At 40.5% G+C, this 27,579-nt stretch overlaps 1 protein-coding gene across 1 annotated transcript in view; it reads right to left on the bottom strand.

The window, feature by feature from the left end:
* Positions 1–3,236: 3,236 nt before the first annotated feature.
* The window catches only part of Ppp1cb (protein phosphatase 1 catalytic subunit beta), a 33,241-nt gene continuing 8,898 nt past the window's right edge, over positions 3,237–27,579 (bottom strand). Inside the window, exons 2-8 of the mRNA XM_045150551.1 lie at positions 20,201–20,332; positions 18,338–18,568; positions 15,417–15,521; positions 10,069–10,140; positions 8,005–8,156; positions 7,056–7,190; positions 3,237–4,973 (exon numbers count right to left, since the gene is read on the bottom strand). Coding sequence (XP_045006486.1) covers positions 4,869–4,973; positions 7,056–7,190; positions 8,005–8,156; positions 10,069–10,140; positions 15,417–15,521; positions 18,338–18,568; positions 20,201–20,332 — 932 coding nt within the window. The 3' untranslated portion in view covers positions 3,237–4,868. The remainder of the gene's footprint in view (positions 4,974–7,055; positions 7,191–8,004; positions 8,157–10,068; positions 10,141–15,416; positions 15,522–18,337; positions 18,569–20,200; positions 20,333–27,579) is intronic.

The following is a 27,579-nucleotide window of genomic DNA, read 5'->3' on the forward strand; positions in this document are numbered from 1 at the left end:
GGCTTCCAGCCACTGCAAACGAACTCCAGACACATGTGCCCCCTTGTGCATCTGGCTAAAGTGGGTCCTGGGGAATCAAGCCTCGAACCGGGGTCCTTAGGCTTCACAGGCAAGCACTTAACCGCTACGCCATCTCTCCAGCCCTGAGGTTCCATTTTTGTTGGTTGGATTTTTTGAGGTAGGATCTCTCTCTAGCTCAGGCTGACCTGGAATTCACTATGAAGTCTAAGGGTGGCTTCAAACTCTTGGTGAACCTACCACCTCTGCCTTCTGAGTGCTGGGATTGAAGGCGTGCACTACCACACCTGCCACTTGGCTGGCCTGGAACTCAGAGCGAACCTCCTACCTCTGCCTCCTGAGTGCTGGGATTAAAGGCATATGCCACTATGTCTGTCATCAAATACATTTTCAAGATATAAAAAAAATATTTTTTTTAGCTCAAAAGCTATAGTTGCTATGGAGACAAGGAAACACACATACACCTGAACTTATAAATAGAGGCATTATTTCAGTTTGGCCCAATATACTTTTAAATTTTCCTGCTGAGACAGGGTCTTGTGTGCATACTTTGAAGTTAATTCAAATCTCTATTACATACACTTTGTATAATTCTTTATAGACAGACATCTGAAGATGTTCTTGCCTTTGTCCTGAATACATTTTTGAACACATTTGTACTTCAAATAAGCTTATTTTTTTTTCTGTTAATTTAACTGTTTTTGAGCAAAAACAAACCAAAACCCCAACAAAACAAACCACACTTTGTGAGCTGGGCAGCACGTTGAAGCAATACAAGTTGCAAGTTCCCCTCAGTAACGCAGGCAGGCAGTGTTACAGAGGGAGAAAGAAGGGCATACTGGCCGTGTGTAGTGACACACGCCTTTGATCCCTGCTCCTGGGAGGTATGGATGGGAAGATCACCATGAGTTTGAGGCCACCCTGGGCTAAAGATCCTACCTCAAAAAAACAAAACAAAGGCTAGAGAGATGCCTTAGTGTTTAAGGTGCTTGCCTGCCAAACCTAAGGACCCATGTTCAATCTCTCACCAGATTCCATGTAAACCAGATACACAAAGGTAATGCAAGAGGAAGACTGCACATGCATACGAGGTGGCACAAGCATCTAGACTTCAGTTGCAGTGGCTGAGGCTCTGGAGTGCCAATTCTCTCTCTAAAAGGGGAGGCACAGAAATAATGAGGGACTGTTTTTTTCATGGACACGTTTTGGTGGCAGCCTCTGGCTGGCTGAATCTCAGCTGCTGTGATTGGATGAGACTTGGCTAGTTCTCATAAGGATAGATGTTCCTTCACTCCTGCTGCAAGCATGTCATGGTAACTCCATCATAGGTTGGGTATATTTCAAGTCTAAAAAGCTTTTACTTCATCTTTCTCTAGTACAGACACCGCAGCTAGCAACACAGTACAGGAGACAAGACAGTATCAGTCACTTACATGTGATCGTACAGCTGAGCACAGCCGGGATACCCGACTACACATTACTACTGAGAAAAGATCAAGCCTCAGAACTTGAGGCTCTGGGGATTCAGAAAGTCAAGTCTGGGAAACCTGAAACTTAAAGCTTTGTCACACAACCACTCCCCAAGGTTTTGTTTAGCTAGGGGGAACGGGCTTCCAGAAGGAAATTCCAGAGTTAGAAGTCAACAATACGGGAAAGAGTTGCAAGACCCCGCTCTAAGGCTACATAAAGGGAAACGGCTGTGGGGGGTGAGAGACTCCCAGGGAGCTGCCTGCAGGTGGCGCCATGTGCCATCGCCTGTGCTCAGGTGGTTTTCTGATGATGCAGCTGCCTTACTTAGAGCAGCGTCACCATGCAGGAGGGAAAGAGACTCCAGGACAAGCACTACCGCAGCAGAGAGCACTGCACCACCATCTGGCATGAGTGCCTGTGGTCTCAAGCTTGTTGCTTCCTTTGTGGCATCTGTTCAACAGCACAAGTGAGGTTACAAAGGATGATGTCTAAATTCAAACTCAAACTGTTCTCAATGCCACCCTGGGACTACATAGTCAATTCCAGGTCAGCCTGGGCTAGATCAAGACCCTACCTCAAAAAACAAAAAAAAACAAAACAAAACAAAAAAAAAAAACACCAAAAAACAAAACAAAAACCACCCAAATACTTCAGGCTTGAGAACTCTCTACAACAGACACTGCAAAATGGATAATGTAAAATTGGCAAAATTCTAAGTACCTGATAATTTAACATGTCACACAAATCAGCACTTTACTGATTAAAATTTGTCCCTGGGAAAAATGACAATTGTTAAAAGGCCTCCAAATGCAAAAGAGCCACATAGGTGTCCTCCCTCTAGGAGAACAAGGAGCTGGGCATGGCACGGGTGCTGAAAGGTCAGCCTGGCTACACAGTGGTATCTTATTTCAAAACTGACACGGAGTGTTACGAGAGTCAAGGTCAGCTCCTGGCCCTGGCAGCCCAACAAGCCGGGGTGAGCCAAGCAAAGAGTGAGTGAAAAGCAGAAAAGGAGAGGTATTCAGTGTGGTCACTCTGAGAAGAAAAGAGGTCCAGGAAGGGAGAAGTGAAAGGGGGAGAAAAAGGAGGGACAGGACAGGGGGAAGAAGATAGAGGAGGAGCAGACAGAACATGTGAACAAGTCTATGAGTAGCCATAGTCATGGCACGAGGAGGCTATGACACAAAGTTCACCTGTGCAATACGGTGTGTTCAGCAGGAGCTACACAGTCTTTCTTAAAATAACAAAAAGCAAATAAACAATAATCTTGCCTTTTAATCCACAATTAAATCCATGCTACAACACTTAAAAGTGTTTAATGATTTTGAACGTCTCAACATTTAGATTAAAATGTATGCATAAAAATCACTAAGCTGAAACAATCAAGAGATAAGAACTATTCAAGTGAACATTGGAATTATAGCATTATTATTCTGCTAAGAAACTTATTTAAAGAATGACTTGAACTAGGTATGGTGGTGCTTACTAATAATCTCAGCACTAAGGAGGAAGAAGCAAGAGGATCAAAGCAAGTTTGAGGCCAGCCTGCCATGCCAAACAAATTCTAGGCCAGCTGGGGATGTTCTGTCATTAAACATCAAGTTATGAAATCACAGTATGTGTGACCTAATGGAATACATGTACAGTTCATGAACACATTCAGAGAACTATCAAGTCATATCTGCCAAAGTGTATGCTTAAGTGTTTTTTGGTCTAAAAAAAAAAAAATCCAGAATAACAAGTCAGACTTCATATCAATTAGACAACTTTTACTAAATGAGAAAACTACATTTAAAATGTGCTTTAAAACAAAATGGAATTAGAAAAAAAAGACATATGCATTTTTAAAGAACTTTTGCACTGTGCTGAAAATCAAGTATTTCTTGCAGTAATACAATGCGTCAATCCATAAAATGTTAACAGAATTCTCAGTTTAACATTTTCAAAGACAATATTAAGGTTCACATCTATGGTAGCACACAGAAGGGCATTATAAATATTATGTCCATCCCTATGAAGCTTACAAATTTGACAATGCTCAATAAACGATTTTAGAATAACATCCAATAGTGTCACATCCAAAGAATCACAAATCTGTGTTCTGTAAGTTCTCCAAAAATCTTTGTAGACTTTTCTACTCCTTGCCATTTGTTAATGCTAACACTTAAAAAGAAAGAAAAGAGATCCGGAAAAGAAATGCTGCAACAAACTTTTGTTCATGGTACAGAAATTATTGCTACTATACTTCACTACAAAGCATGTCTATACAATATCATGACCTTTGATTATGAACTCAGAATAAAAATCTTTAGTGACAGAGCCTTACAATTGTATACAACATTCACACAGCAATTATTAGACAGTGAAGCACCCAATACTCAAAGTTGACAAAATGTCCCACTGACCAGCATTCATATAAATACACTGTTCAGATACAGAGAGGAGAGAGTGTCAGCTTTCCAAGGCTTGTCAATAAAGGATTTTTGTGTTCTGTGGGTTTAAAAACAAACAACAAAACCCCCAAAAACAAAACCAATGCAGGTGAGGGTGTTACCAGAAAGTTAAGCATGCCAAAAGGTGTTCGTGCGAATTAAAACCTAAAGCCAAGGTGCCACATAATCACATTACCAACTAGATGGGTAATACTGTATGATCCTTATCTTAGAGACAAATGACAATAGAGCATCAATAAATTAAAGTTAAGAGTGCACAGAACCAAATAAGAGGCAATTTTGTAAAAAGCAAGGCTTACCCAAAAACTGATTAAAATAATTGGATTGGAAAGTTTGTATATTCTTAAAAACCATCAATTTCTAAAATTCCTTTTTACTGAGTGAGGCTTAATAAGCTCAAACACAAAAATAGGTAAGCGAAGAAAAATAGTTGGTAAATGTCTTTAAAGCTCTTCCCGTATTTCACTTTTTAAAAGGTTTTTGGGGAAAAATGAAAAGTAATTACCATTATTCTAGCAAAAACAAACAAACAAACAAAACAAGCCCAAAATAATGAAACAAGCAAGCCACACTAAAGCCACATTTACACAGATGGGTCATCATGCTGTCATCTGGTTTAACTAGCACATCTAGTTTCACTGGTATGCTTTTCAACTTTAAAAATTGTGATACGTGAAGATGTAACTTTAATGGATAATTTGAATTTGGATTTAACTTTGTTGAATATTTTGTCAGCGTATGCTTATTAGAATACAGTGTAGCACATCTTTCTATTAGAAAAAAATTTAAGACCTTTACCCGTCTCCTTAAGTTAAAGGTGTGACATCATAAAGGGTGTCAATGGCTGGATGGTTTTACAGTGCACACTTATATATCATGAAGTATGTCCTTAGCAAATCTGATGGTTTCTTTTCAGAATTCCTTTCTTCACCTTTTCTTCGGTGGATTAGCTGTTCGAGGTGGAGTGACAGGACGACCAGAATTCAGTCCACCATACTGATACTTGGCTTTCTTTTCAGATGGTTTCAATATCTTGAAATAAAAATAGTAACCATATTATTCTTTCAACAAAATGCATAAAATATAAAAATTAAAAAAAAAAAGTAGAAACAGCCCATCCAAGTTGTACACATGTTCCTCACACTTAAAAAGAATATACAAAGGCTGGAGAAATGGCTTAGTGGTTAAGCGCTTGTCTGTGAAGCCTAAGGACCCAGTCTGAGGCTCGACTCCCCAGTACCCATGTAAACCAGATGCACAAGGGGCATGTGCATCAGGAGTTCATTTGCAGTGGCTGGAGACCCCAGCGTGCCCATTCTCTTTCTATGTATCTGCTGTTTTCTGTGTCTGCGGCTCTCAAATATATACATACATACAAACAAACAAAGAAACAAACAAGTTGGGGCCTGGCATGGTGGTGCACAACTTTAATCCCAGCACTCTGGAAGCTGAGGTAGGAGGGTTGCTGTGAGTTCAAGGTCAGCCTGGCCTAGAGTGAGACCCTACCTCAAAGAACCAAAAAAAGAATATATTAGCCAAGTTTGGTGGTGCATGCCTTTAATCCCAGCACTCGGGAGGCAGAGGTAGGATTGCCGTGAGTTCGGGGACACCCTGAAACTACATAGTGAATTCCAGGTCAGCCTGGGCCAGAGTGAGACCCTCCCTTGAAGAAAAAACAAACTACACATACCCAAGTACTTAGAATGCATTGGTTCAGGAACCAGAACCCCTCCCCAAGAAGGTTTGAACTGCTTCACTTATTTATTGTACCTTTAATATTTTGGTAACACCAGGCTTGTTAGTGCATGCCTTTAATCCCAGCACTCAGGAGGAGTATTGCTGAGAGTTTGAGGCTACCCTAAGATACATAGTGCATTCCAGGTCAGCCTGAGGTAGGCTGATACCCTACCTTGAAAAACTTAAACAAAAGAAATCAAAAACAAAACAAAAATTAAAACCTTTAATATTTTGGTAACAAAAACTTGAGTACATGGGTTCTTACTAACTACCCAAGATTTAAGTTAAAATTTTCTTCCTTTTACTACATGTCACTACTAAGAAAAAGAACACTGGTTTAAGAGTCAACAGTCCTAGATTTTCATCCTAATTCTGATACACTATGGAGATTAATGCATGTAGGTTATATGTAAACACCATCAATTATATAAGGAACATAAGCACTATGGGATTTTGACATTGGTGGGGAGCCCTAAAACCAATCCTCCAGGGATACCAAGGGATGACTGTATAATGTACACATATGAAGGACAATAACTTGCAAAATAAGCTTTGAGTCTATGAATAAGAATGATGTGCAAAGGCAGCACACCAAAGCAAGAACTGGTCCTTTTAAACTAAGTACTTGGGCTGGGGATATGGTTTATAGTTGCTAGTAGGATTGCTTAGCACACAAAGCTCTGGATTTGATCCTCAGCACATCATAAGATAACTGCTTAGTGGTGCATGCCTGTATTCCCAGAAGCAGCTGGGAATTAGCGGCAAGAAGATCCGAAGCCCAAGGTAATCCTTGGCTAACTACAAATTTCAGGCCAGCTAGGACTACAGGAGAATGCGCGCGCGTGTGTGTGTGTGTGTGTGTGTGTGTGTGTGTGTACTACATATACATGTAAATGTGTAGATGTAGGTTAACTTGGCAGACTGACTCAAAGGGCCTTGTACATGATAGGAAAGGGCTTCACCACACTGAACTATCTCCAGCCCTAAATGTTAATGCATTCTGAATTGAACTAACTCTCAACACATTTGGTTCAAGGAGAGATTATTCTAAAAAATTTATTCTGAGCTGGGTGGGCATGGTGGTGCAAACTTTAATCCCAGCACTCAGGAGACAAAGGTAGGAGGAATGCTGTGAATCTGAGGCCAGCCTGGGACTACAGAGTTAGTGCCAGGTAAGCCTGGGCTAAAGTAAGACCCTATCTTAAAAAAAAAAAAAAAAGTTATTCTGACAACAGCATTAATTAATTTCTAATAGTTAAAAATTATAGAGCTAGGCATGGTATGAGTGTAATCCCAGTATTCAAGAGGCGGAGGTGGGGCATTTTAAGATTCTGTCTTCAAAAAGAAAAAAAAAAAAATCGACATTTCATATCATACCTGAAATGAACACATCAAAGTTTCATCCACACTCATCATACCACCAGCATTGTCAAACTCGCCACAGTAATTCGGAGCCGAAAATAAGGTTACCAACTGCCGCTTAGCAAAAAATTCATACCCATCTTCTACCACCTGTCAAAGGAAATACCAAAGAGACAACTTTTCTTAGCAGGTAATTTTAGCCCCATATGCTAATGAAAATTAATGTCAAAGACCTACAGCCACCCACCCACACTTTCACTTTCCTTAAGCAGAGGATGTACCTCAATGGTAGAGCACTTGCCCATCACATGCAAGGCCCTGAGTTTATTCCCCAGAACTGCAAGAAAACAACAGTGTGGTTTCATTCGTAAGCTTCCCTTAAAGTAATAGCATCAGCATCTTTTCTACAATGGTAGGGACAAAATTGGAATAAGTTTATTTTTACTAAAAGGCTTAAAAATCTATTTCCAATGCTCCCCTGAAATAAACAAAAAATAACATTAATAGGTATAATGACCACAGGGACATGCAGTTTTCTTTGGTATTTACATTGTAATCCAGCTACAGAATTCTTAACTCTGTAACATACAATGAAACACTATCAATTCCTATGAGAATTAAGTTTTTTTCTAAAACCTACAAATGTAAGATGCAGGTAACACTATGTAAACATTTTCATAGTATTTTACATTACATTTTGAAACCTATTTTAGGCACATCCTATAGAAGAGTACAGTCACATGACCTATGACTTTAGTGCTCTTTCATTTTTATAAAGGCAAAGATTTGAAGTTGTGAATTTCCTATTTGTAAGGATCAATTTTAAAGACAGCATGATTAAAAATGGAGATTTTTGAGGTTTCTGATATAGTCCCTGCCTGACATTAGACAGCCTTAGGTTTTGAGCACCAGAACTATGCTGGGGTGTGAAGTTAACAAGTAACCAAGAGTCTGTACTTCATACCTGATGAGCTCGACAAATCAAGTCTAAATCATGACGATTTAGAAATTTACTGACTACATCAGCTCCAAAAGTGAAGGAAACACCACGATCATTTTCTCCCCAGCCTTGTACATCCTTGTCTGGGTCAGACCACAGCAGATCACAGAGCAAACCTGTAGAAGATAGGAATTCAGCATGACAAGACAAAACGTGAAGCATGTCTACACCCCACTTGTGTTACCATTCAACCCTGAAAACAAACTAGCCTAACTATTTTAGCCACTTTTTGTTCAAGTCACCACACAATGCTATCTGGCCTGGTCTTTCAAGGCAGAACCTCCAGTCATTTCCAGAGGAAATATGCATGGAGCACACACTCTTAACCAGAATGACACATGGAAGTCTTTCATGTGCAGTAGTTTATCTACCTGAACATGAATTACACTATTTCCTGAATTCATTCTTTCCTGACAGTTTCTGAGCACCAGAGTTTTTTTGTATGCTTACTAATCCACTGACACTATAGCTTGTAAGTATTTTTTGGGGATACTAGTCTTCCCATTTATTTTTTTCCCTTCAGAATTGTCTCAAATCCTTTTTTACACTTGGGAATCTTACTCTCCACAAAAAACTCAATTGTGATTTCATTAGAATCACATCTGACCTGTCAATTTGTGTGATTTTTTTTTTGCATTAATATCTGGGCAGCTCATATTAATAGCACTAATATTAGTCCTATCTCCTACTAATATTAACAGGAAGAATCCAAACTATTCTAGGAACACAAAAGACTAGTAAATAAGCTCCAATGACTACAAACATTTAATAGGGGGAAAGGGGGAGGGAATGAGCAAACCGTCCTGAAAAGGAATGGTGGAAATAAAGGAAACAGACTGGTATCATAAAGATAATCGGAAAGGGGAAAGAATTGTCAGAAAGGATGAAATGGCAGGGTTTTAAGTGCTGAGAAGACCACAAGCTTACAGACCAACAAGCCTCAATGGTAGTAACTACATGATAAATGACAGTAAGAGTGGGTTAAAGACATTTTTAATGATGGGCAGGAGAGATGGTTTAGCGTTTAAGGTACTTGCCTGCAAAGCCAAAGGACCCAGGTTCAATTCCCCAGGACCCACATAAGCAAGATGTACAAAGGGGTGCACATATCTGGAGTTCATTTGCAATGGCTGAAGGTCCTGGCATGCCCATCCCCCCTCCCTAGTTCTCTCAAATAAATAAAGAAAAAAATAAACTGATGAGATTAAGAAGGGGGTAGTAATTTTCTGGCAAGTACCATTGCTAAGAACGAGGCAGTTTTAATATAAAAACAAAAATCCACAAGCTACATAATATGGCTTAGCAGGGGATACACATTACCAAAAAGACCAAATAGTGAGTGAAGGGTTGGAATTTTCAACGTTTCCCTTCTTACTTAAAACGTTTTAGTAAAACAACTCCTAAGAAGGATTTGAGGAACTTCCAGACGCATGTGCCACCTTGTGCATCTGGCTTACATAAATGCTAGGAAATTGAACCTGGGTCCTTAGGCTTTGCAGGCAAGTACCCTAGCCACTAAGCCGTTTCTTCAGCCTGAATAAGAGAATTTAAACAAGACAGGAGGCAAAGGCAACCAATAGCATGGTTGACTGAAGTAATGTCCCCCTGGACTCATGAGTTTGCCAGCAAGCACCACTGTTGGGAAGGTTGTGGAAATTCCAGGAGGGGATCCTTGCTGGAGCAATTGTGTGATGTGACACTGGCTTCCTGCTCCTACCATGATGGACACTGTCTTTTGGAACGGGAAGCTGAAATAAAGTCTTTCATTCCCTGTATGCTTCTGATTGGGTATTTTGCCTGAATCATGAAAGTAACTATTATATAAACAGTGAGCTCTTTTTTGTGATAAAGTAAATCTGACTGAACAACATTATGATGATATAAACTTAAAAGTTCTTCACTTTAGGTAATCACTAGTGAGAAGTGAAGTATTTGTTATTTATATGCTTTATTAAACCAATCCAATGTCCACTAAATATAATTAGGTTCAATATTTTACACAAAGCCACTAAATTTCTGTCTACTTACCTGTGTCAGGAACATCAGTGGGTCTCATAATTCTTCGAATCTGCTCCATAGACTGTAGGTCTGGTGAGAGTCCTGTAATAAAAGATGAGATAGGCCTGACATCTGACAGAACATCATGACTGTGCTTGTTTGTTTTTTCTATCTTCCCTACAGAGAATGAAATGATTAGGGGACTACACTGTTCTTCCTTCCCACCGTTTCTATCCTTCATGGGAACAAGTTCACTTCCAATCTTTCCTACTACTTTTGCCATTTCATTACCAGCAAATATCAAATCATTCCCCATCCATGTTAAAATGCCTGCTGGTCCACCTTACTCTGTATCCCACCTCAATATACACATTATCTTCATAAATGCACAATAAACTGTTGATCAGAAAGAAAAGATATATGAAAATAGTTAATCTTTACAGTAGAATATAAATATAAGCTATTATTTTTCTCTAGTAGGTAACAAGTATCATCACAAGCAATTAAGCTGAATATTCACAATATTTCTACTTTTTGCTACATTAATGTGTAAGAAATACTTCGGTAATTTGAATGTATGTCTCCCATAGACTTGAGTGTTTTACTAAAGCTTGTAACTTTGGTCTCCAGCTGCCTGACTGATGGTGTCATTGTGGGCAGATCCTGGGGTCCAGCCCAAAGCTATATTGGTGTGCATCTGACTTCCAGCCCAGTGTTATGCAGAGAGATGTGAGCTCTGCCTGGCTCATTTTCACTGCAGGTTCATGCCTGTTGCTTTTGGTGTTTTCAGGGCAATGGTGGTTTCTCTCTGCCTGGATATATGAAACACTATCTTCCGCCATTGATAGAATTTCCTCCTGGACCTGTAAATGTAAAAAAATCCCTCCCTCTCTAAAACTGCCTGGTTTGGATGTTCATCACAGCAACATGAAGCTATCTGCAACATAAATTAGGTAATGAAGTACAGTGTGTTGTGGCAAGATGAATCTGACCATGTAGATTTTGGTCTTTTGGAACTTGTGACTGCTGAAGCTTCATTGTCAAAATTTATGGGCTATTTTGGTAAGTTTGTGAATGATTAATGCAGAGAGAATGGTATTTGGAGGCTTTACTTATGAACTTTTTTTTAAAATATTTTTTTAAATTTTATTTATTTATTTATTTGAGAGCCACAGACACAGAGAGACAGGCAGATAGAGGAAGAGAGAGAGAATGGGTGCGCCAGGGCTTCCAGCCTCTGCAAACGAACTCCAGACACGTGCGCCCCCTTGTGCATCTGGCTAACGCGGGACCTGGGGAACCGAGCCTCGAACCGGGGTCCTTAGGCTTCACAGGCAAGCACTTAACCGCTAAGCCATCTCTCCAGCCCTACTTATGAACTTTTAAAAGGGAAGGAAAAACAGCAGAGAAATTTGTTGCAACTGGACGACCGACATGCTGTCTGCATTCTGCTGCCCATGCCTGATGTCTATCAAGGCTGAATTTGAAAGTAATGGACTGAGGTGCATAGTGGAAGACATAGAATTGGAAGATAGAAGAGTAAAGCTGGGAAAATTCACACGTTTGAAAGTGTACATACTGAGAGACTTAGGGAACTGAGGCTGCTGCTGTTAGATTATGGCCACTAACCGCTCTACACAGACACAACGAGAGATGCCTGAAGTGACTCCACTTAGGAAAGACTAAATGGCAGAAAAAGCAAAATCTTTTTAAAGGAAGAAACATGCTCTTCAAGGTCAAGATTTATTTCCTCCCTGTATTAACAATGTATGGCTGCACACCTGAAATTCATTTGGAAGCATGAAAAACGTGTGGAACTGGGTCATGAGGTGAACAAAGTTCCAGGAGCTGCTACTGAGATTAATCAAATGGGGGGATGTCCCTAGTACATGGAGGCCAGTAAGGCCACTGTGAGATGGACCATGGTGTTCAATGAAGATCTAAAATTGTTTTGGGCTGGGCATAGTGGCGCACGCCTTTAATCCCAGCACTTGGGAGGCAGAGGTAGGAGGATCACCGTGAGTTCGAGGCTACCAAGACTACATAGTGAATTCCAGGTCAGCCTGGGCTAGAGTGAAACCCTACCTCAAAAAAAATCAAAAAACCAAATAAATAAATAAATAAAATAAAATAAAATTGTTTTGAATAAACCAGAATTGTGCAAGGGCTACCATGGAAATGTTGCTGACTTGGAATGGAAGTTTTCCCTGACTACTGAGCAGAGCTGAAGGAAAGGAAAGTGGAAATCCAGAGACTGTCATCACTGTTTATGATGTTGGATTTGAACTGTATGTGTTCAATGTTTGCCTAATGGCTACTGGGTTTTGCATTGGTCCATATCTTTATGTCTTATAGCAATGGAAATGTTTACTCTGTGCCATTATATGTTGGATGTGTGTAACTTGTTTAGATTTTATAGAAATTACAATTAAAGAGATAGTCTTGAGGGCAGGAGATAGCTCAGTGGCAAAAGTTGTCTGATAAACCTAACAATCTGAGTGTGACTCCCCAGTAGGCACGTAAAGTCAGATGAAGAAAGTGCCGTACGCATCTGGAGTTCATTTGCAGTGGCTAGTACCCTGGCCTGCCCATTCTCTTTGCTGGGAGAGATGGCACATGCCTTTAATCCCAGCACTTGGGAGGCTAAGGTAGGAAAATCATACAGTTAAAGTCAGCTGGGGATGAAGACCTTATCTCAAAATAGATAAATAAATAAAAAGAGACAGTTTTGAATCTCAGATGAGATTTGGTAAGACTATGGGGACCTTTGAACTTATTAGACTAAATACAACTTATAATGTGAGACAGTCATTGAGTCTATTGCAGCCAGAGGTAGAACATGACAGTTTGAATGTACATTCCCCTCAACGCCCCACCAGACTCAGGAGTTTTATTAAAGCTTGTAACTTGGGTCTCCAGCTGCCTGACTGCAGGCTAGGGTTGGGTCCTGGGGTGCATTCCTAAGCTGTGTTTGGGGACAGATGATTCCTGGCCCAAAGGAATGCAGAGCAGTCTCGGCCCTGGCCAGGACCCTGCGGCTTGCTGCTGTTTTGCTCACTGCAGTTCTTCTCTCTGCCTGGATGGATGGAAGCAGCTTCTTCTGCCAATGTTGAAACTTCCCCATGGATCTTCTCCCATAAAACTGTGCCTGGTTTAGATGTTCATCCCAGCAATGTGGACCTGACTACCACTACAATTCCTTAAACATTTAGTATCTCCTGGAAAACACATTTCAACTAATGTAGTAAATATATTCTGACAGATTAAACCATGTATTATCTCAAACCCAATAGTCATAATCTTCATAGTACTTTTCTACTTTTAATGTTTCCCATACATTATTTTGAAGATAAACTACTTTTCATACATTATTTCATTAAATTTCTTCCCTATATAAAAACAACATAGTTATTAAGTCATTCAATAAACTTTTTTGTCCACTATTCAAATCTCTGTATCACTGTTTGATCATTTCCCAATACTTATCAATTCTACTCAAGCCAGTTCTTACATATTCCCTTGAACTATACAGCAGACTTTCAAGCCCCTTTCACTTCTCTAGTCTTTTTTTTTTTTAATTTTTTTTTTTAAATTTATTTATTTGAGAGCGACAGACATAGAGAAAGACAGATAGAGGGAGAGAGAGAATGGGCGCGCCAGGGCTTCCAGCCTCTGCAAACGAACTCCAGACACATGCGCCCGCCCGCTTGTGCATCTGGCTAACGTGGGACCTGGGGAACTGAGCCTCGAACCGGGGTCCTTAGGCTTCACAGGCAAGCGCTTAACCGCTAAGCCATCTCTCCAGCCCACTTCTCTAGTCTTATTTATCCCCTAAAACCTATGCTCCAGAAATACTACCCAATCTCTCCCTTTCCTGACTTATATTTGTTACTCTCTAGATGCAGTGATATAATAAAACCCTTATTCATTCTCAATGTTTTTAAAGTTTATGAAAAGGTTTTTAATCATCATATTAATTGCACAAAATAGGCAGCCAGAGGTTTTGAAATTCAAGATTACCAGATCATATACTACCTTCACAGCATCAAACCGGGTACAAGGTACTTATTTTTCAAGTGAACTTGATTCACAACCCATATACAACTTGTAAGACTACTATAAGAATATTTTGCTGAGCGTGGTGGCACATGCCTTAAATCCCAGCACTCAGAAGGCAGAGATAGGAGGATATCTGGGGTTCCAAGCCAATCTAGGACTAGAGTTAGTTTTAGGTCAACCTGGGCTACAATGAGACTGTGCATCGAAAAAACACAAAAGAAATTATTTCTACTTAAGCTAACATATTACACAAAACCTAAAACTCATATTTAAATTTTAAGCTCAGTTACCATTTTGAGATTGATGAAAAGAATTTAATATGGGCAGGGAGTGGTGTCAGAATATCTTTCTATCAGAGTTTGAGGCATAGGCTGAGGATGTAGCTCAGGAGAATGCTTGCCTAGCCTGTGGGGGCCGTGTGGTTATCACCTGCACCAACCTACTGACCAAACAAAACAGAGAGAACCAAATGGAGGTCAAGTAAATAAGACACTTTCTTCAGACAGTATCTCACTATGTAGCTTATGTTGGCCTTGAACTTGAGTTCCTCTTGCCTTAGCCTCTGCGTACTAGGATTAAAGAAGTGTGCCATAAATCTAACTTTTTTTTTTTTTTTGTTTTTTAGGTTGGGTCTCACTCAAGCCCAGGATGACCTGGAATTCACTATGGAGTCTCAGGATGGCCTCGAACTCATGGCAATCCTCCTACCTCTGCCTCCCGAGTACTGGGATTAAAGTCATGTGCCACCATGCTGGCTAATTACTTTCTTTACATGATAAATTCTGTGTGTGTGCATGCATATATCGGCATGTGTGCCAAAGTCTGCAGTGTCAGTCCTCACCTTCCACCTTGTTTCAGACAAGGCCCCTCCTGGTATTTGCCATTGCCAGTGAGCTCTGTGATAATCTGGACTCCACACCCCTTTGCCAGATGCCTTGGGATTACAGACACATGTCTGGTTTGATGTGGGTCATGGGGACCTGAACTCTTATCATAAGGCTTACTCAGCATGCATTTTTAACCACTGAGCTACCTCCCTAGCCCATTAAAAATTTCTTTAAATTTCTAATTACTTAAAAGAGGGTTGTAGCAGTTTTAATTAACTAAATTTTCACAAGTAGAAATCTTTTCCTAATATCACTGCTGCCCTTGCTAATATAGCACTGGTGGCCTGGAACCAACCCATTATGTCAGGCTGGTCTTGCAAAGCTCTTCCTTCCTGTGTTCCGAGTGCCGGGATTATGGATGTGTGCTACCATTTGAGGTTTAAGTATTATAGGTCTTTCCTAAATGGAAAAAGAAAAACTTTATTACTGTACCTCCATGACAACAGAAGATTTTCTCATCCACAATGGCAGCTATAGGCAGACAGTTAAAACAATCAGTGAAGGTCTTCCACAATTTAATGTTAAACCTTCGCTTGCCTATTAAAAAAGGACAGAGAAGAAAAACATCCAAGTCATTTTCATTAGTATCAAGGCATACAGTGTCACGGTTTTAGTTTTCTTCTCTGCTTACATGGCACTTCCTTTCCCGGAAAGTGAGTTAAAAGAGTAGCCTTATGGGCTAGAGGTGCAACTAAGTGGAGCCCTTTCCAAAATGAGGGTTTATGTAGACTTAACTATCTGTTTTATGTAACTCAAACAATTTTGTCATTTTTTGTGTGCCATAATTAAAAAAAGTTACTTATTTCCAAAAAGAGGGTGGGGGAGAAAATGAATAGTGCGCCGGGGTTTCTAGCCACTGCAAACAAACTCTAGGTACATGTGCTGCCTTGAGTGTATCTGGCTTACATGGGTATTAAGGAACCAAACATGGGTCCTTTCTCTACAGACAAGCGTCTAAATCACTAAACCATCTCTCCAGCCTTAATTATTTTTTTAATTGGGAACTGTTACATACTATAATTTGATTATTTCCATCACATTATTCTCTTGCGTTCCCTCCCTTGTCCCCATTCCACTGAGGACCAACCCTTCACTTTCAAGGTGGTCCTTCTTGTTTTTTTGTTTTTTTTTTGTCTCATTCCTTTTGTCTTCCTCTGTTTTCTATGTCAAAATGTTTATGGTCTCATAACAGTGCAGGTCTTGTGGAAGTATCTACAATCATTATTGGGTCATGAATACACCAAATGGTTAATTAATACCAGATAATTTTATCAGGTAAGAGCACTATAATACAGCAAATTCAAAGGAGTCTAATTGCTATTAGCTCATTTCTCTCCAATTCCAAATTTAACATGGACAACTGCCAAACATATATCCAAATAAATAAAAGTGAAAAGGGTACCACTGGAGACTGTCCATATTAATCACAAGGCACTAAGCAACGAAGTATAAACTTACCACCAAGAAAGGAAAATTTCCAAGTGCTTAAAATGGTATTCACTTTTGAATGAGTTACAACTTGGCAGATACCAAGTAAAAAGACAAGGCAATATGATTTTCCTATAGTCTAGCTGAAAGAGCTACAACAAAGGCAACCTCAAGCATGTATTCACCCTTTTAAGAGTTTCTAGACTTGACATTAAGTACAACTATCAAGCCAGGAGAGGGACGAAAAGCACAACTACCAATTTCCTCTGCTTTTATGCCACAGCCTACCTCTTAACTGAGTTAAGTTTATCTCGAAGCACAGATTACAAGCTGCTTTCCCATGCACCATTCCATTTGATGCCATTTCTAGCCTCAAGGCTATTTATGCCTATATACCTCAATTTCTGGTGTGTTTAGGAAAATGATTATAGCTTCAACTTACTTTCTCTGTACAGGTCTGACTCAAAAATTCAAATCACATACTATATCCCAAATAAGAATGTGGTATAAAATCAAACACAGAATCATTATCACTGATTTAAGTTTTACAAGAATACAGGCCATCTATCTGTCTTGACCCAATTCTAGTGTTCAGAAGTACTTCTTAAATTATTATATGGCTAGGACCCTACCACTTAAGAGGGGGGGGGGGGGAACAAACTAAAAAGCAAAAGCAGATTCCAAGGAAGGATTTGGCAGTTTAAGTATTATAGGTAAAAAATAAATTGAATTTAAAAACTACATTAGACCTAGGGATAGCTTAGTGGTTAAGGTGCTTGCCAAGAAAGCCTAAGGACCCATGTTTGACTTACCAAGTCCCACATAAGCCAGTTGCACAAGGTGATGCAAGTGCAGGGTCACACATGGCACAAGGTGATACATGCAGCTGGAGTTCAACAGCAATGGTTGGAGGCCCTGGTGCACCAATTCTCTCTTGCTCTCTCTCATTAAAAAAAAAACAAAACAACTGTAGGCTTCTTAAAGTGCTTGCTGGCAAAGCTAAAGGACCCAGGTTTGATGCATGTAAGCCAGAAGCATAAGGTGATACATGTGTCTGGAGTTTGTTTCCAGGAGCTTTAAGGCCCAGGCATGGCCATTCTTTGTCTGTACCTGCCTCTCTCTCAAGTAAATATATAAAAATAAAAATATTTCTTAAAAAAAAAAAAAAAAACTAGTGTAAGGCAGGCAGATGGCCATGACCAAGGCAAGCCTGGTCTATAGAGTTAGTTGAGGATAGCCTAGGCTACAGACAGACTCTATCTCAAAAAGTAAAGAGAAAACAAGTACAATAACCTATTATTCAGAAACCCCTCTCTCTAGTTTAATAAACACAAATTAAAATTCCAATAGTCAACTTTGACATTTAAGTAGATTATCAATTGCACTTGTGATATAGAACAGATAGCAGGTTAAAGACAGTATAAGAATGCTGAAAGTTAAACTTAACTTGGATAGTAGAAAACCAACCCACTATAGTGACCTGTTTTACTTGGATATTTTCTAGCCAAACTACATAAAGAGAACCCTTTACCAACTAATCTAGTCACTCGGAAAGAACGAAGGTGAGCTGAGGTAACCACTTCAATTAGCATATTTCTTCTCAGTGTCAGGTTCCTCTTCCCAAATCTCTGCCTAAACAATCATATTAAAAAAAAAAAAGAAAAGAAAAACAGGCTGGAGAGATGGCTTAGTGGTTAAGTGTTTGTGTTTGAAGCCTAAGGACCCCGGTTCGAGGCTTGATTCCGCAGGACCCAGTAGTCCGGAATTCATTAGCAGCAAATGGAGGCCCTGGAGCACCCATTCTCTCTCTCATAAATAAATAAAATTAAAAAAACAACAACAACCCTAAATTGACAAAATTCTTTTAAATTGGAAAAATATCGAAAAATGTTACTATTAATTACTAAGTATGAAATTTCACTTACATTCATCATAGAATCCATAAATGCGATTGATGCTAGCACACTCATGATTTCCTCTCAAAAGAAAGAAGTTTTCTGGATATTTTATTTTATAAGCCAAGAGCAAACAAATGGTTTCCAAAGACTGCTTTCCTCTGTCCACATAATCTCCTAAGAAAAGATAGTTGGCTTCTGGTGGAAAACCTCCATACTCAAATAATCTCAGTAAATCTGTATATTGTCCATGAATATCTCCTGAGAATAGAAGAAGTCAGTTTAGAAAGATTGGTTACTACTGTAATAGCTCCAATGGCACAGTTCACAAGCTTACACAACCTATCCCCTTAGGCACAGGCCATACCTAGTGACTTGCTTCGAAAAGGGTGAGGTGAGCTGTCACAAGACTTGTCTCGTTTGCAGCCTCACTCCTTCCACACTTGCTCATGGAGTTCTCCTTGTCTTGTGGAGAAGCCCCACAGCAAAACAAAAGCCGGTGAAATGCAGTGTATATACTACTTCTTGTTCCATGTGAACTACAGAGAAGTGCTCTTTTTTTTTTCAGGGTGGGATCTTGCTATAGCCCAGGCTGACCTAGAATTCACTCTGCAATCTCATGGTGGCCCTGAACTCAGTGACCCTCCTACCTTTGCCTTCTGAGTGCTGGGATTAAAGTTATGAGACACCATGCCCGGCCCTGAGAAATGTTATTTTCTATGTAACATTTTTTTCTGGGTATAACTAGATAATTCAGTTTAAATTTTTAAGTTTTTGCTTTAGGCCAAAAGCCTCTATGAGACTTAAAAGAACAAATACAAAGCACAAATTAAGAGCTTCAAAATAAATTTAAGGGCTAGAGAGATGGCTTAGCAGTTAAGGCACTTGCCTGCAAAGACTAATGACTTGGGTCTAATTCCTCAGTACCCACGTAAAGATAGCTGCACAAGGTTGCACAGGCACCTGGAGTTCGTTTGCATTGGCTGGAGGTCCTGGGGTGCTCAGTCTCTCTCTCTCAAAGAAATTAAATAAATAAATAAATAAATTTGAACAAACACAAGTTAGAAGGCCATGAATAAATACTATAGTGACACTGAAAATTCTACAATTGTTTTTTCCATGCAGTGTTCCAGAGTGCCCATTTCTCCACATCATCAAAAGCACTAATATAGCCAGGCATAGTGGCATACGCCTTTAATCCTAGCACTTGAGAGGCAAAGACAGAAGATCACTGAGTTTGAAGCCACCTTGAGACTACATAGTGAATTCCAGGTCAGCCTGAGCTAAAGTGAGACCCTACCTCGAACCCCCCACCCCCCACAAAAAGTATCTTGGGGGAATCTGATTTAGTTAGGGACTTATTTTCTCCCTAAGTTATGAAAAAATTTTACCTACTTATTTGCACATGTATGTGTGCATGAGCAGGTCAGAGTCTCTTGTACTGCAACTGAACTCTACATTAATGTACCACTTTGTGTCCAGCTCTATACAGGTGCTGGGGAATTGAATCCAGGCTGTCAGGCTTTGTAATCAAGGTCATTTAACTGCTAAGCCATCTCTCTACCCCAGGTACTTGTTTTAAATTGCATTTTGCTAGTATTGGTGAGGCTGAGGACATTACATTTACTATTGTCTAAGATCTTCCCATTTTGTTCTTAATGTATTATACTGCTGCCTTATTTTCAGGAATGATTTGTATATTATAGATAGTAATCTGTTGCAGAAAAATTTTTTCCAATTGTCTGTAACTTGCCATTGAGTTTCAGCCTTTAGGCAACCTTAAAGCCTACCCATCTTTTTATATACAATTTAAGGAACATTTTCTCTACATTATCTCAATATGAATATGGGAGGTGTGGCTCACAAGACTCATCTACTTTACTCATTACATACCACAAATTTTCAGTGGTGCTTCCAATTCCAAAAGAATAGGCTGGCTGAGAAAGATCTCACGAGACTTGATACATAATCCTCGAACTTCTGCTTCAGTCATCTGCACAATCTTTCCTGGACGACATCCACGTACTAATAAAACAAAGAGTACAGCTGGTCAGCTCTCCAAACTTATTTCATGAAATAGTCCTGCAATAAAGAGTTACAAACCCATTTTGTTGCTCAGCACAGTCATGCACATAGTAAACTACCCTACTGGGTGGCATGGCCCGAGCAAGTCTGTTTTCTGAATAGCAGTATCCAGCTCCAGGGCTGCTGCAGTCAACTGCAGCCCTCTTCAGTCTCTCTTCTCCTGGGGCCAACCTGTGGCCAAGCAGCACCAGACTCGAGGGTCTCAAGTACATCACTGAAGGTCTGGCTTACTCTCATCAAAGCAAGTCTTGAATCTAGAGGGATTCAGAATAGCACTAAGAACCAGTGACTACGAAGAAAGGAAACTTAAAAGTGGCTGTCAGAAAGTGACTTAGCTTTGCACACTTCCTTGAGTTGTAGGCCACCCTGAGCTAGAGTGAGACCCTACCTCAACCCCCCTAAGCCCCCCAGCCAAAAAAAGGTTAGGTCCTCATATAAAAAACTATGTATTTCAGAGCTGGAGAGATAGCTTCATGGTTAAGCGCTTGCTTGCAAACTCTAACAACTGGAGTTCAATTCTCCAGCACCCACGAAAAGACAGATGCACAAGGTGGCACGTGTCTGGAGTTAGTTTGCAATGGCTGAAGGCCCTGGGTGTGTCCATTTTCTCTTACCTCTTTTTGTGTCTGCCTCTCTCTCTTAAATAAATACCTTTGTGTATTCCATTAATATATTAACACAAAAGTATCAAGAAAAGGTAAGGGGGGGCACAATGTACAATCGTGCTTTAGCAAGCATGCTGGTTATTAAGAATGACTGGCCAAGCTGCTTTCTTTGCAGGAATGTAACCCAGCTTCTACATGAGTACTACTGAGGCCCTACTTTGTGTGTGTGTGTGTGTGGGGGGACAGACAGACAGGGTTTTGTTATGCAGTGCAGGCCGCTCCCAAACCTGCAGCAATCGTCCTGCCTAGACAACAGTGACACCCCAGTAACAACAAAGTTCACAATTTATGCTGTCATTTTATATTGATAAAATACTATTACCTAAATTTAAAACTTTACGGCAATTATTATATAGCAAGTTAAAAGATAAATGTGTCAACGTAATCATTATGTATTTATTTTAGGAGGGGCAGTGCCACTGCAACTCCAGGTGCATGCACCATTTTGTGCATCCAGTTTTACATGGGTCCTGGAAAAAGGAAACCCAGGCCCACATGCTTTGCAAGCAAGCACCTTTAACTGCTGAACCATCTCCCCAGCTTCAATGTGTCAAGTAACCAAATCACAGTGGTAATCATGTCACCTTATACTTCTTGGACTATATTTGTAAATTACGTTTAAATTTTGAGTACTTAAGTAATTGTGTAACTCTAGCACATTTATAGAACTACAAATATTACAGAAATTAAAAACTTACTAAAGCAAAGCCACACTACATAAAAATCTCTTACTTTTCACTGATTCTTAAGATGTGTACTTTGGGTGGAAAAATGACTTATCTGTTAAGGTGCTTGCCTGTGAAGCCTAGGAACCCAGGTTCAATTCTCCAGTACTCATGTAAGCCAGATGCACAGGTGGTGCATGTATCTTGAGTTTGTTTGCAGAGACTAGAGGCCCTGGTGCACCCATTCTGTCTCTTAAAACAATAAATATTTTTTAAAAGATGCATAATTTTTCCTGTTAATACCTTTGAAGTTGTGAACTATTCTGAAATCCATAGCTACTTCAATAGCATTTAAAAGTACATTTCGTAAATTATATCTGAGACAGCTAAAAATAGATCTACCATATGACCCAGCTATACCACTCCTAGGCATATATCCTAAGGACTCATCTCACTACCTTAGAGAAACTTTCTCAACCATGTTTATTGCTGCTCTATTCACAATAGCAGGGAAATGGAACCAGTCTAGATGGCCCTCAACTGATGAGTGGATAATGAAGTTGTGGCACATTTACACAATGGAGTTCTACTCAGCGGTAAAGAAAAAGGAAGTTATGAAATTTGCAGGAAAATGGATGGATCTGGAAAGGATTATACTAAGTGAGGTAACTCAGGCCCAGAAAGCCAAGCATGGCATGTTCTCTCTCATATGTGGATCCTAGTTACAGATGATCGGACTTCTGTGTGAGTAGGATGAAAAGACCAGTAAGCTAGAAACGAGGTATATAAAGGGAAGAGAAAGGAAGGGAGGGGTTACTTAATAGGATGGTATTGTATATATGTAAGCAGAAGGATAGATTAATGGGGGTAAAAAGGCCTAAAGTGAGGTCAGGGAAAAAGATTGAGTAAAGGAAAGGTGGAGGGAGGGCTAATCAAAATCTAAGAGGATATAAATAAATCATATGGAAACCTACTTTTTTGGACAACGGAACACTCAGGAGCTGTATGTAGATTGTTGCTAGAAAGTTTTCACTGCCGGGAATGGGACACCTTCCAATGAGTTGTTGGCCAGGGAGGTCCCTGCTGCCCCCAAAACATTATAGGCCATTGCCGAGGCCCTTGGTTTCCCACCAGGAATAGATGGTAAGACCCTATTGCTGAAGACTCCACATACTTGCAGCCCTGATAAATCCTCCTGGAACTGAACTGGTAACCTCCTCCATGTAGACCAGCTGACAGAAAGATGGAAGAAGCCATTCTGCATACAGTTCAATGGGAGAAAGAGAAATCACCAGTGAAGATACTCAACAGTGGACACTGCAAGCCAGCCAGGCCAAATAAGCCAATGGGTGCAATAGTGGCACATCTGTCAACCAACTGCCCTCTAATTGTATTGGAGGCCCACTCCAAGGGAGGGATACATCCCTGATACTGAAAACTTAAAACAGGGGTAGTCATGAGCCCTAGGGGTATAACGTCTGCTGCTGTCTGGCTAAATGTATAATATACCATGCTTATCAAACTGCCCAGTAAGCACTTCTCTTTTTTTTTTTTAACTTTTTTTAATTTTTCATTTCAGAGCGACAGACAGAGAAAGAGAGATGCAGAGAGAGAAAGAGAATGGACGCGCCAGGATTTCCAGCCACTGCAAACAAACTCCAGATGCGTGCGCCCCCTTGTGCATCTGGCTAATGTGGGTCCTGGGGAATCGAGCCTCGAACTGGAGTCCTTAGGCTTCACAGGCAAGCGCTTAACCGCTAAGCCATCTCTCCAGCCCCAGTAAGCACTTCTCTTAATGTTCATACCCTTATATTAATATGCTACTCTCACTTTTGGTAGAGTATCATGGTGCTGGAAAGAAGTGACAGGAGTGTTCAGAACTGTAATATCTCTATCACACCTTCCAAGGATCAGGGTCCACTGTGGAAGAGGTGGCAGAAAGAATGTAATAGACAAAGGAAGGGTAGGACTCCTTATAATGTGCTCCTCCAGACACAAAATGGCCTGGATATCCATGATCTCAGTGCCGACACTACCTACACAAGACCATCATAATAGGAGGAAAAGATCATGACATCAAAATAAAAGACTGACTGAAATGGGGAGGAGACATGATGGAAAATGGAGCTTCAAAGGGCAAAAGTGTGTGGGGGGTATTACCATGGGATATTTTTTATAATTATGGAAGTTGTTAATAAAAATTTGAAAAAAGAAAAAAAATTAAACAGAAAAAAATATTTTTAGTTGTCTAGAGAGCAGAAGAAAAGGGATAGGGGGAGGGAAGAGGGAAAGGGTGTCCTCTAGGTACATGCGCCTCTTCGTGCATCTGGTGTTACATGGGTACTGGGGAACTGAACCTGGGCTGGCAGGCTTTGGAAGCAATTGCCTTTAACCAGTCCTTAGTCCCCATAAATCATATTTTAAAGAGCTGCTTATAAGCTATTAGAGAAGCTAAAGGGTCTTCCAAAGGTTTTAATAAGCCTTGGGCAAGTGATCAAATGTCACAAACAAATTAGCCAAACCTTTAGGCAAATAAGGTATAGACACTTCAGAACAACCTGAGCCATTTCCAACTCTAAACTTCTGCCTGGGTGTGGTGGTGCACACCTTTAATCCCAGCACTCTAGAGGCAGAGGTAGAAGGATCGCTGTGAGTTCAAGGTCAGCTTGGAGCTACAGAGTTCCAGGCACGCCTAGGCTAAGTAAAGTGAGACCCTAACTCGAGGAGAAAAACCAAAAACCAAACAATCCTTCTGCCTTCTTACAAATTCCCATTTCTAAGTGTACTCCCAATTTCTGTCATCTGTAAAAACATTACAGCAACACAATGACAATATTCAAGAGGGATCCCAGCTTTTGGTCTGTGGGTCTCAACCTAAGTTTCTCAATTCACACTTCATTAGGTACAAAGCACTATTCATCAATCTTTCATTTATTCCTGCTGCTATCCCAGGAATTAAAAAGTAAATTATCTTCATTGTATAATAGATTGAATACCCTACACAAGATTACAGTGCACAAGCTTTACTGTACAGAGATTTATTCAGAATCAAGTCACCTAACAAACCAGTACTCTCTCCACTTTGCTCTTTTAAAAATGTATTTATTGCCAGGCATGGTAACACACACCTTTAATTCCAGCACTCAAGAGGCAGAGGTAGGAGGATCGTCATGAGTTTGAGGCCAGCCTTGAGAATACAAAGTGAATTCCAGGGCTGGAGAGATGGCTTAGCGGTTAAGCGCTTGCCTGTGAAGCCTAAGGACCCCGGTTCGAGGCTCCATTCCCCAGGTCCCACGTTAGCCAGATGCACAAGGGGGCGCACGCGTCTGGAGCTCGTTTGCAGAGGCTGGAAGCCCTGGTGCGCCCTTTCTCTCTCTCCCCCTCTATCTGTCTTTCTCTCTCTGTCTGTCGCTCTCAAATAAATAAATTAAAAAAAAATTCAACGTGAATTCCAGGTCAGCCTGGACTAGAGTGAAACCCTACCTCAAAAAAAAAAAAAAAACTTAAAAAAGAAATGTATTTATTTATTTGAGAGGTAGCCAAAGAGAGTAGATATGGGTCACCAGGGCCTCCTGTCACTGCAAATACACTCAAAATGCATGCACCACTCTGTGCATCTGGTTTTATGTGGGTACTGGGGAACTGAACCTGTGCCATCAGGCTTTACAAGCAGGTACCTTTAAGCACTGAGCCATCTCTCCAGTGCCTTCTTTATTCTTTAAAACTTGATTGGCCTCTAATCTCTTAATGCTCACTCTTTAAACAATCATTATTATTAGTTTGTTTTTCAAGATAGGGTTTCGCTCTAGTCCAGGCTGGCTTGGAATTCACTATGTAGTCTCGAACTCATGGCTATCCTCCTACTTCTGCCTCCTGAGTGCTGGCATTAAAGTTATGTGCCACCATGCCTGGCTCTCCCCCACCACCCCCAGAGGTAGGGTCTCACTCTAGCCCAGGCTGGCTTGGAATTCACTATGTAGTCTCAGAGTGGCCTCAAACTCATGGTAGTCATCCTCTCTCTGCCTCCCAAGTGCCAACAAGCCTGGCTTTTATTTATTTTTAAAGTAATCACCTTATTCAGTTTTTCTCAATGACTGATCTGTCTATCCACAGTCTCTCACACATTCCAGTGTGGCCTCAAATTCAACATGTAGCTGAGGATGACTGAACTCCAGAGTCTCTGGTCTCCTCCCATCTGCTGGGATTATAGGTGTTTGCCACCATGCCCAGCTTAGTTTTCCACTTAACACTGGAAAAACACATTTTAGTGGTTACTCTGAAGACTATGAATTGCTTTGTTGTTCATTTCTTTCTGCAGGATATGCTTTCATCTGGCAGTTTTCTTCGACATGAAGCACTTCTTTTGGCAACTTTCTAGTACCTGCTATTAGCAGTCCTCCCTCTCTCTTCCCCTCAGTGCCAGGACTGAACCTAGAGTTTCACACACACTAAGTGAGTCCCTGCCACTGAGCTCTATCTTCAAGCACCAGCACGTTCTCATCTCTTGTTCATTCACTCACTACATTCTCAGCACTTTAGTAAGGTCAATCTAGCCTGGCTTCTGCAGTTGTAGGTGACAGATCAGCCAATATTCTTATTGGTAGTCTATGGTGTATCTAAAATCTGACAGCTTTCATGGTCTTTTCTCTGAAAACAATTTTTTTTTTTTTTTGGTAGAGGGGACAGTATGCAGTTGAGGAGCTTCCACAGCTGTCATTTGGAAGTAGTTAATCCCAGCACTTCAACAGGCTGAGGGAGGATCACCAGGAATTCAAGAGCAGCCTGGGCTAGAGTGAGACCCTGTCTCAATTATACACGAAGTCAGCTTGGTATGGCGGTGCCCGCCTTTAATCCCAGCACTTGGGAGACAGAGAGGTAGGAGGATCACTGTGAGTCTGAGGCCAACCTGAGACTACACAATGAATTCCAGGTCAGCGTGAACTAGAGGGAGACCCTACCTCGAAAAAAAAAAAAAAAATTATGCACTAAGTCAGAGGCACCAAACTATACTGAGTCACTGTTCATTCACTGCCAAACACTTGTAGTTAAGTAGAAAGGCCAGCTTCACTCAATGCCTCGGTGAAGCAGTAAAACAATTAACTAAGCCTCAGCAGTTATTACATACAGTATGCATTTTGTACACATGTTAATATGTCTACATGACAAAAAGCAAAGTACCCTACAACTCTGCTGCACACCATTAGACAAGAATTATCACAAAGGAAAACATTAGCATGACTGTTTAGATCCAAGCTGATCAGCTGGCTCCTCTACTTCCCTCAACAGAACCCTTTTTACTGGAAAGCACAACTGACAAACTATGGTTTGTTCAGTTTACACATTTAAAACACTCCTGAAAATGAATGAACTGAGCCTGTCATCTACAAGAAAGCAACTGATAATACTCTGCCAATGACAAAACTCAGGCTTTCAAAGTAAAACAACTTAAATGTGTCAACTATGAATCTAATAGCTTTTCCACCCTTCCCCTATTCTGACGAGGTATCTAGTAAAATGGCACCAGCAAAGGTGATTCTGTTGATCTGTTGACACTGAGACATCTGTGTAACTTGGCTGAACCAGATACCAAATGACCCATACATATTATCACTTAAAGTACAAGACAGATCACCAGACTCTAATGTAGAGAAAAACCTTACTGATATTTCAGATTCCACATGACAGCTAACTTAAGATACTATTCCTTGGGGCTGGAGAGATGGCTTGGCAGTTAAGGTGCTTGCCTGCAAAACCTAAGGACTCAGGTTCAATTCCCCAGGACCCATGTAAAGCCAGATACACAAAGTGGCACATGTACCTGGAGTTCATTTGTAGTGGCTGGAAGGCCTTGGCGTGC

This window comes from Jaculus jaculus, chromosome 5 (assembly GCF_020740685.1).
Source record: "Jaculus jaculus isolate mJacJac1 chromosome 5, mJacJac1.mat.Y.cur, whole genome shotgun sequence".
NCBI classification, from domain to species: Eukaryota; Metazoa; Chordata; class Mammalia; order Rodentia; family Dipodidae; genus Jaculus; species Jaculus jaculus.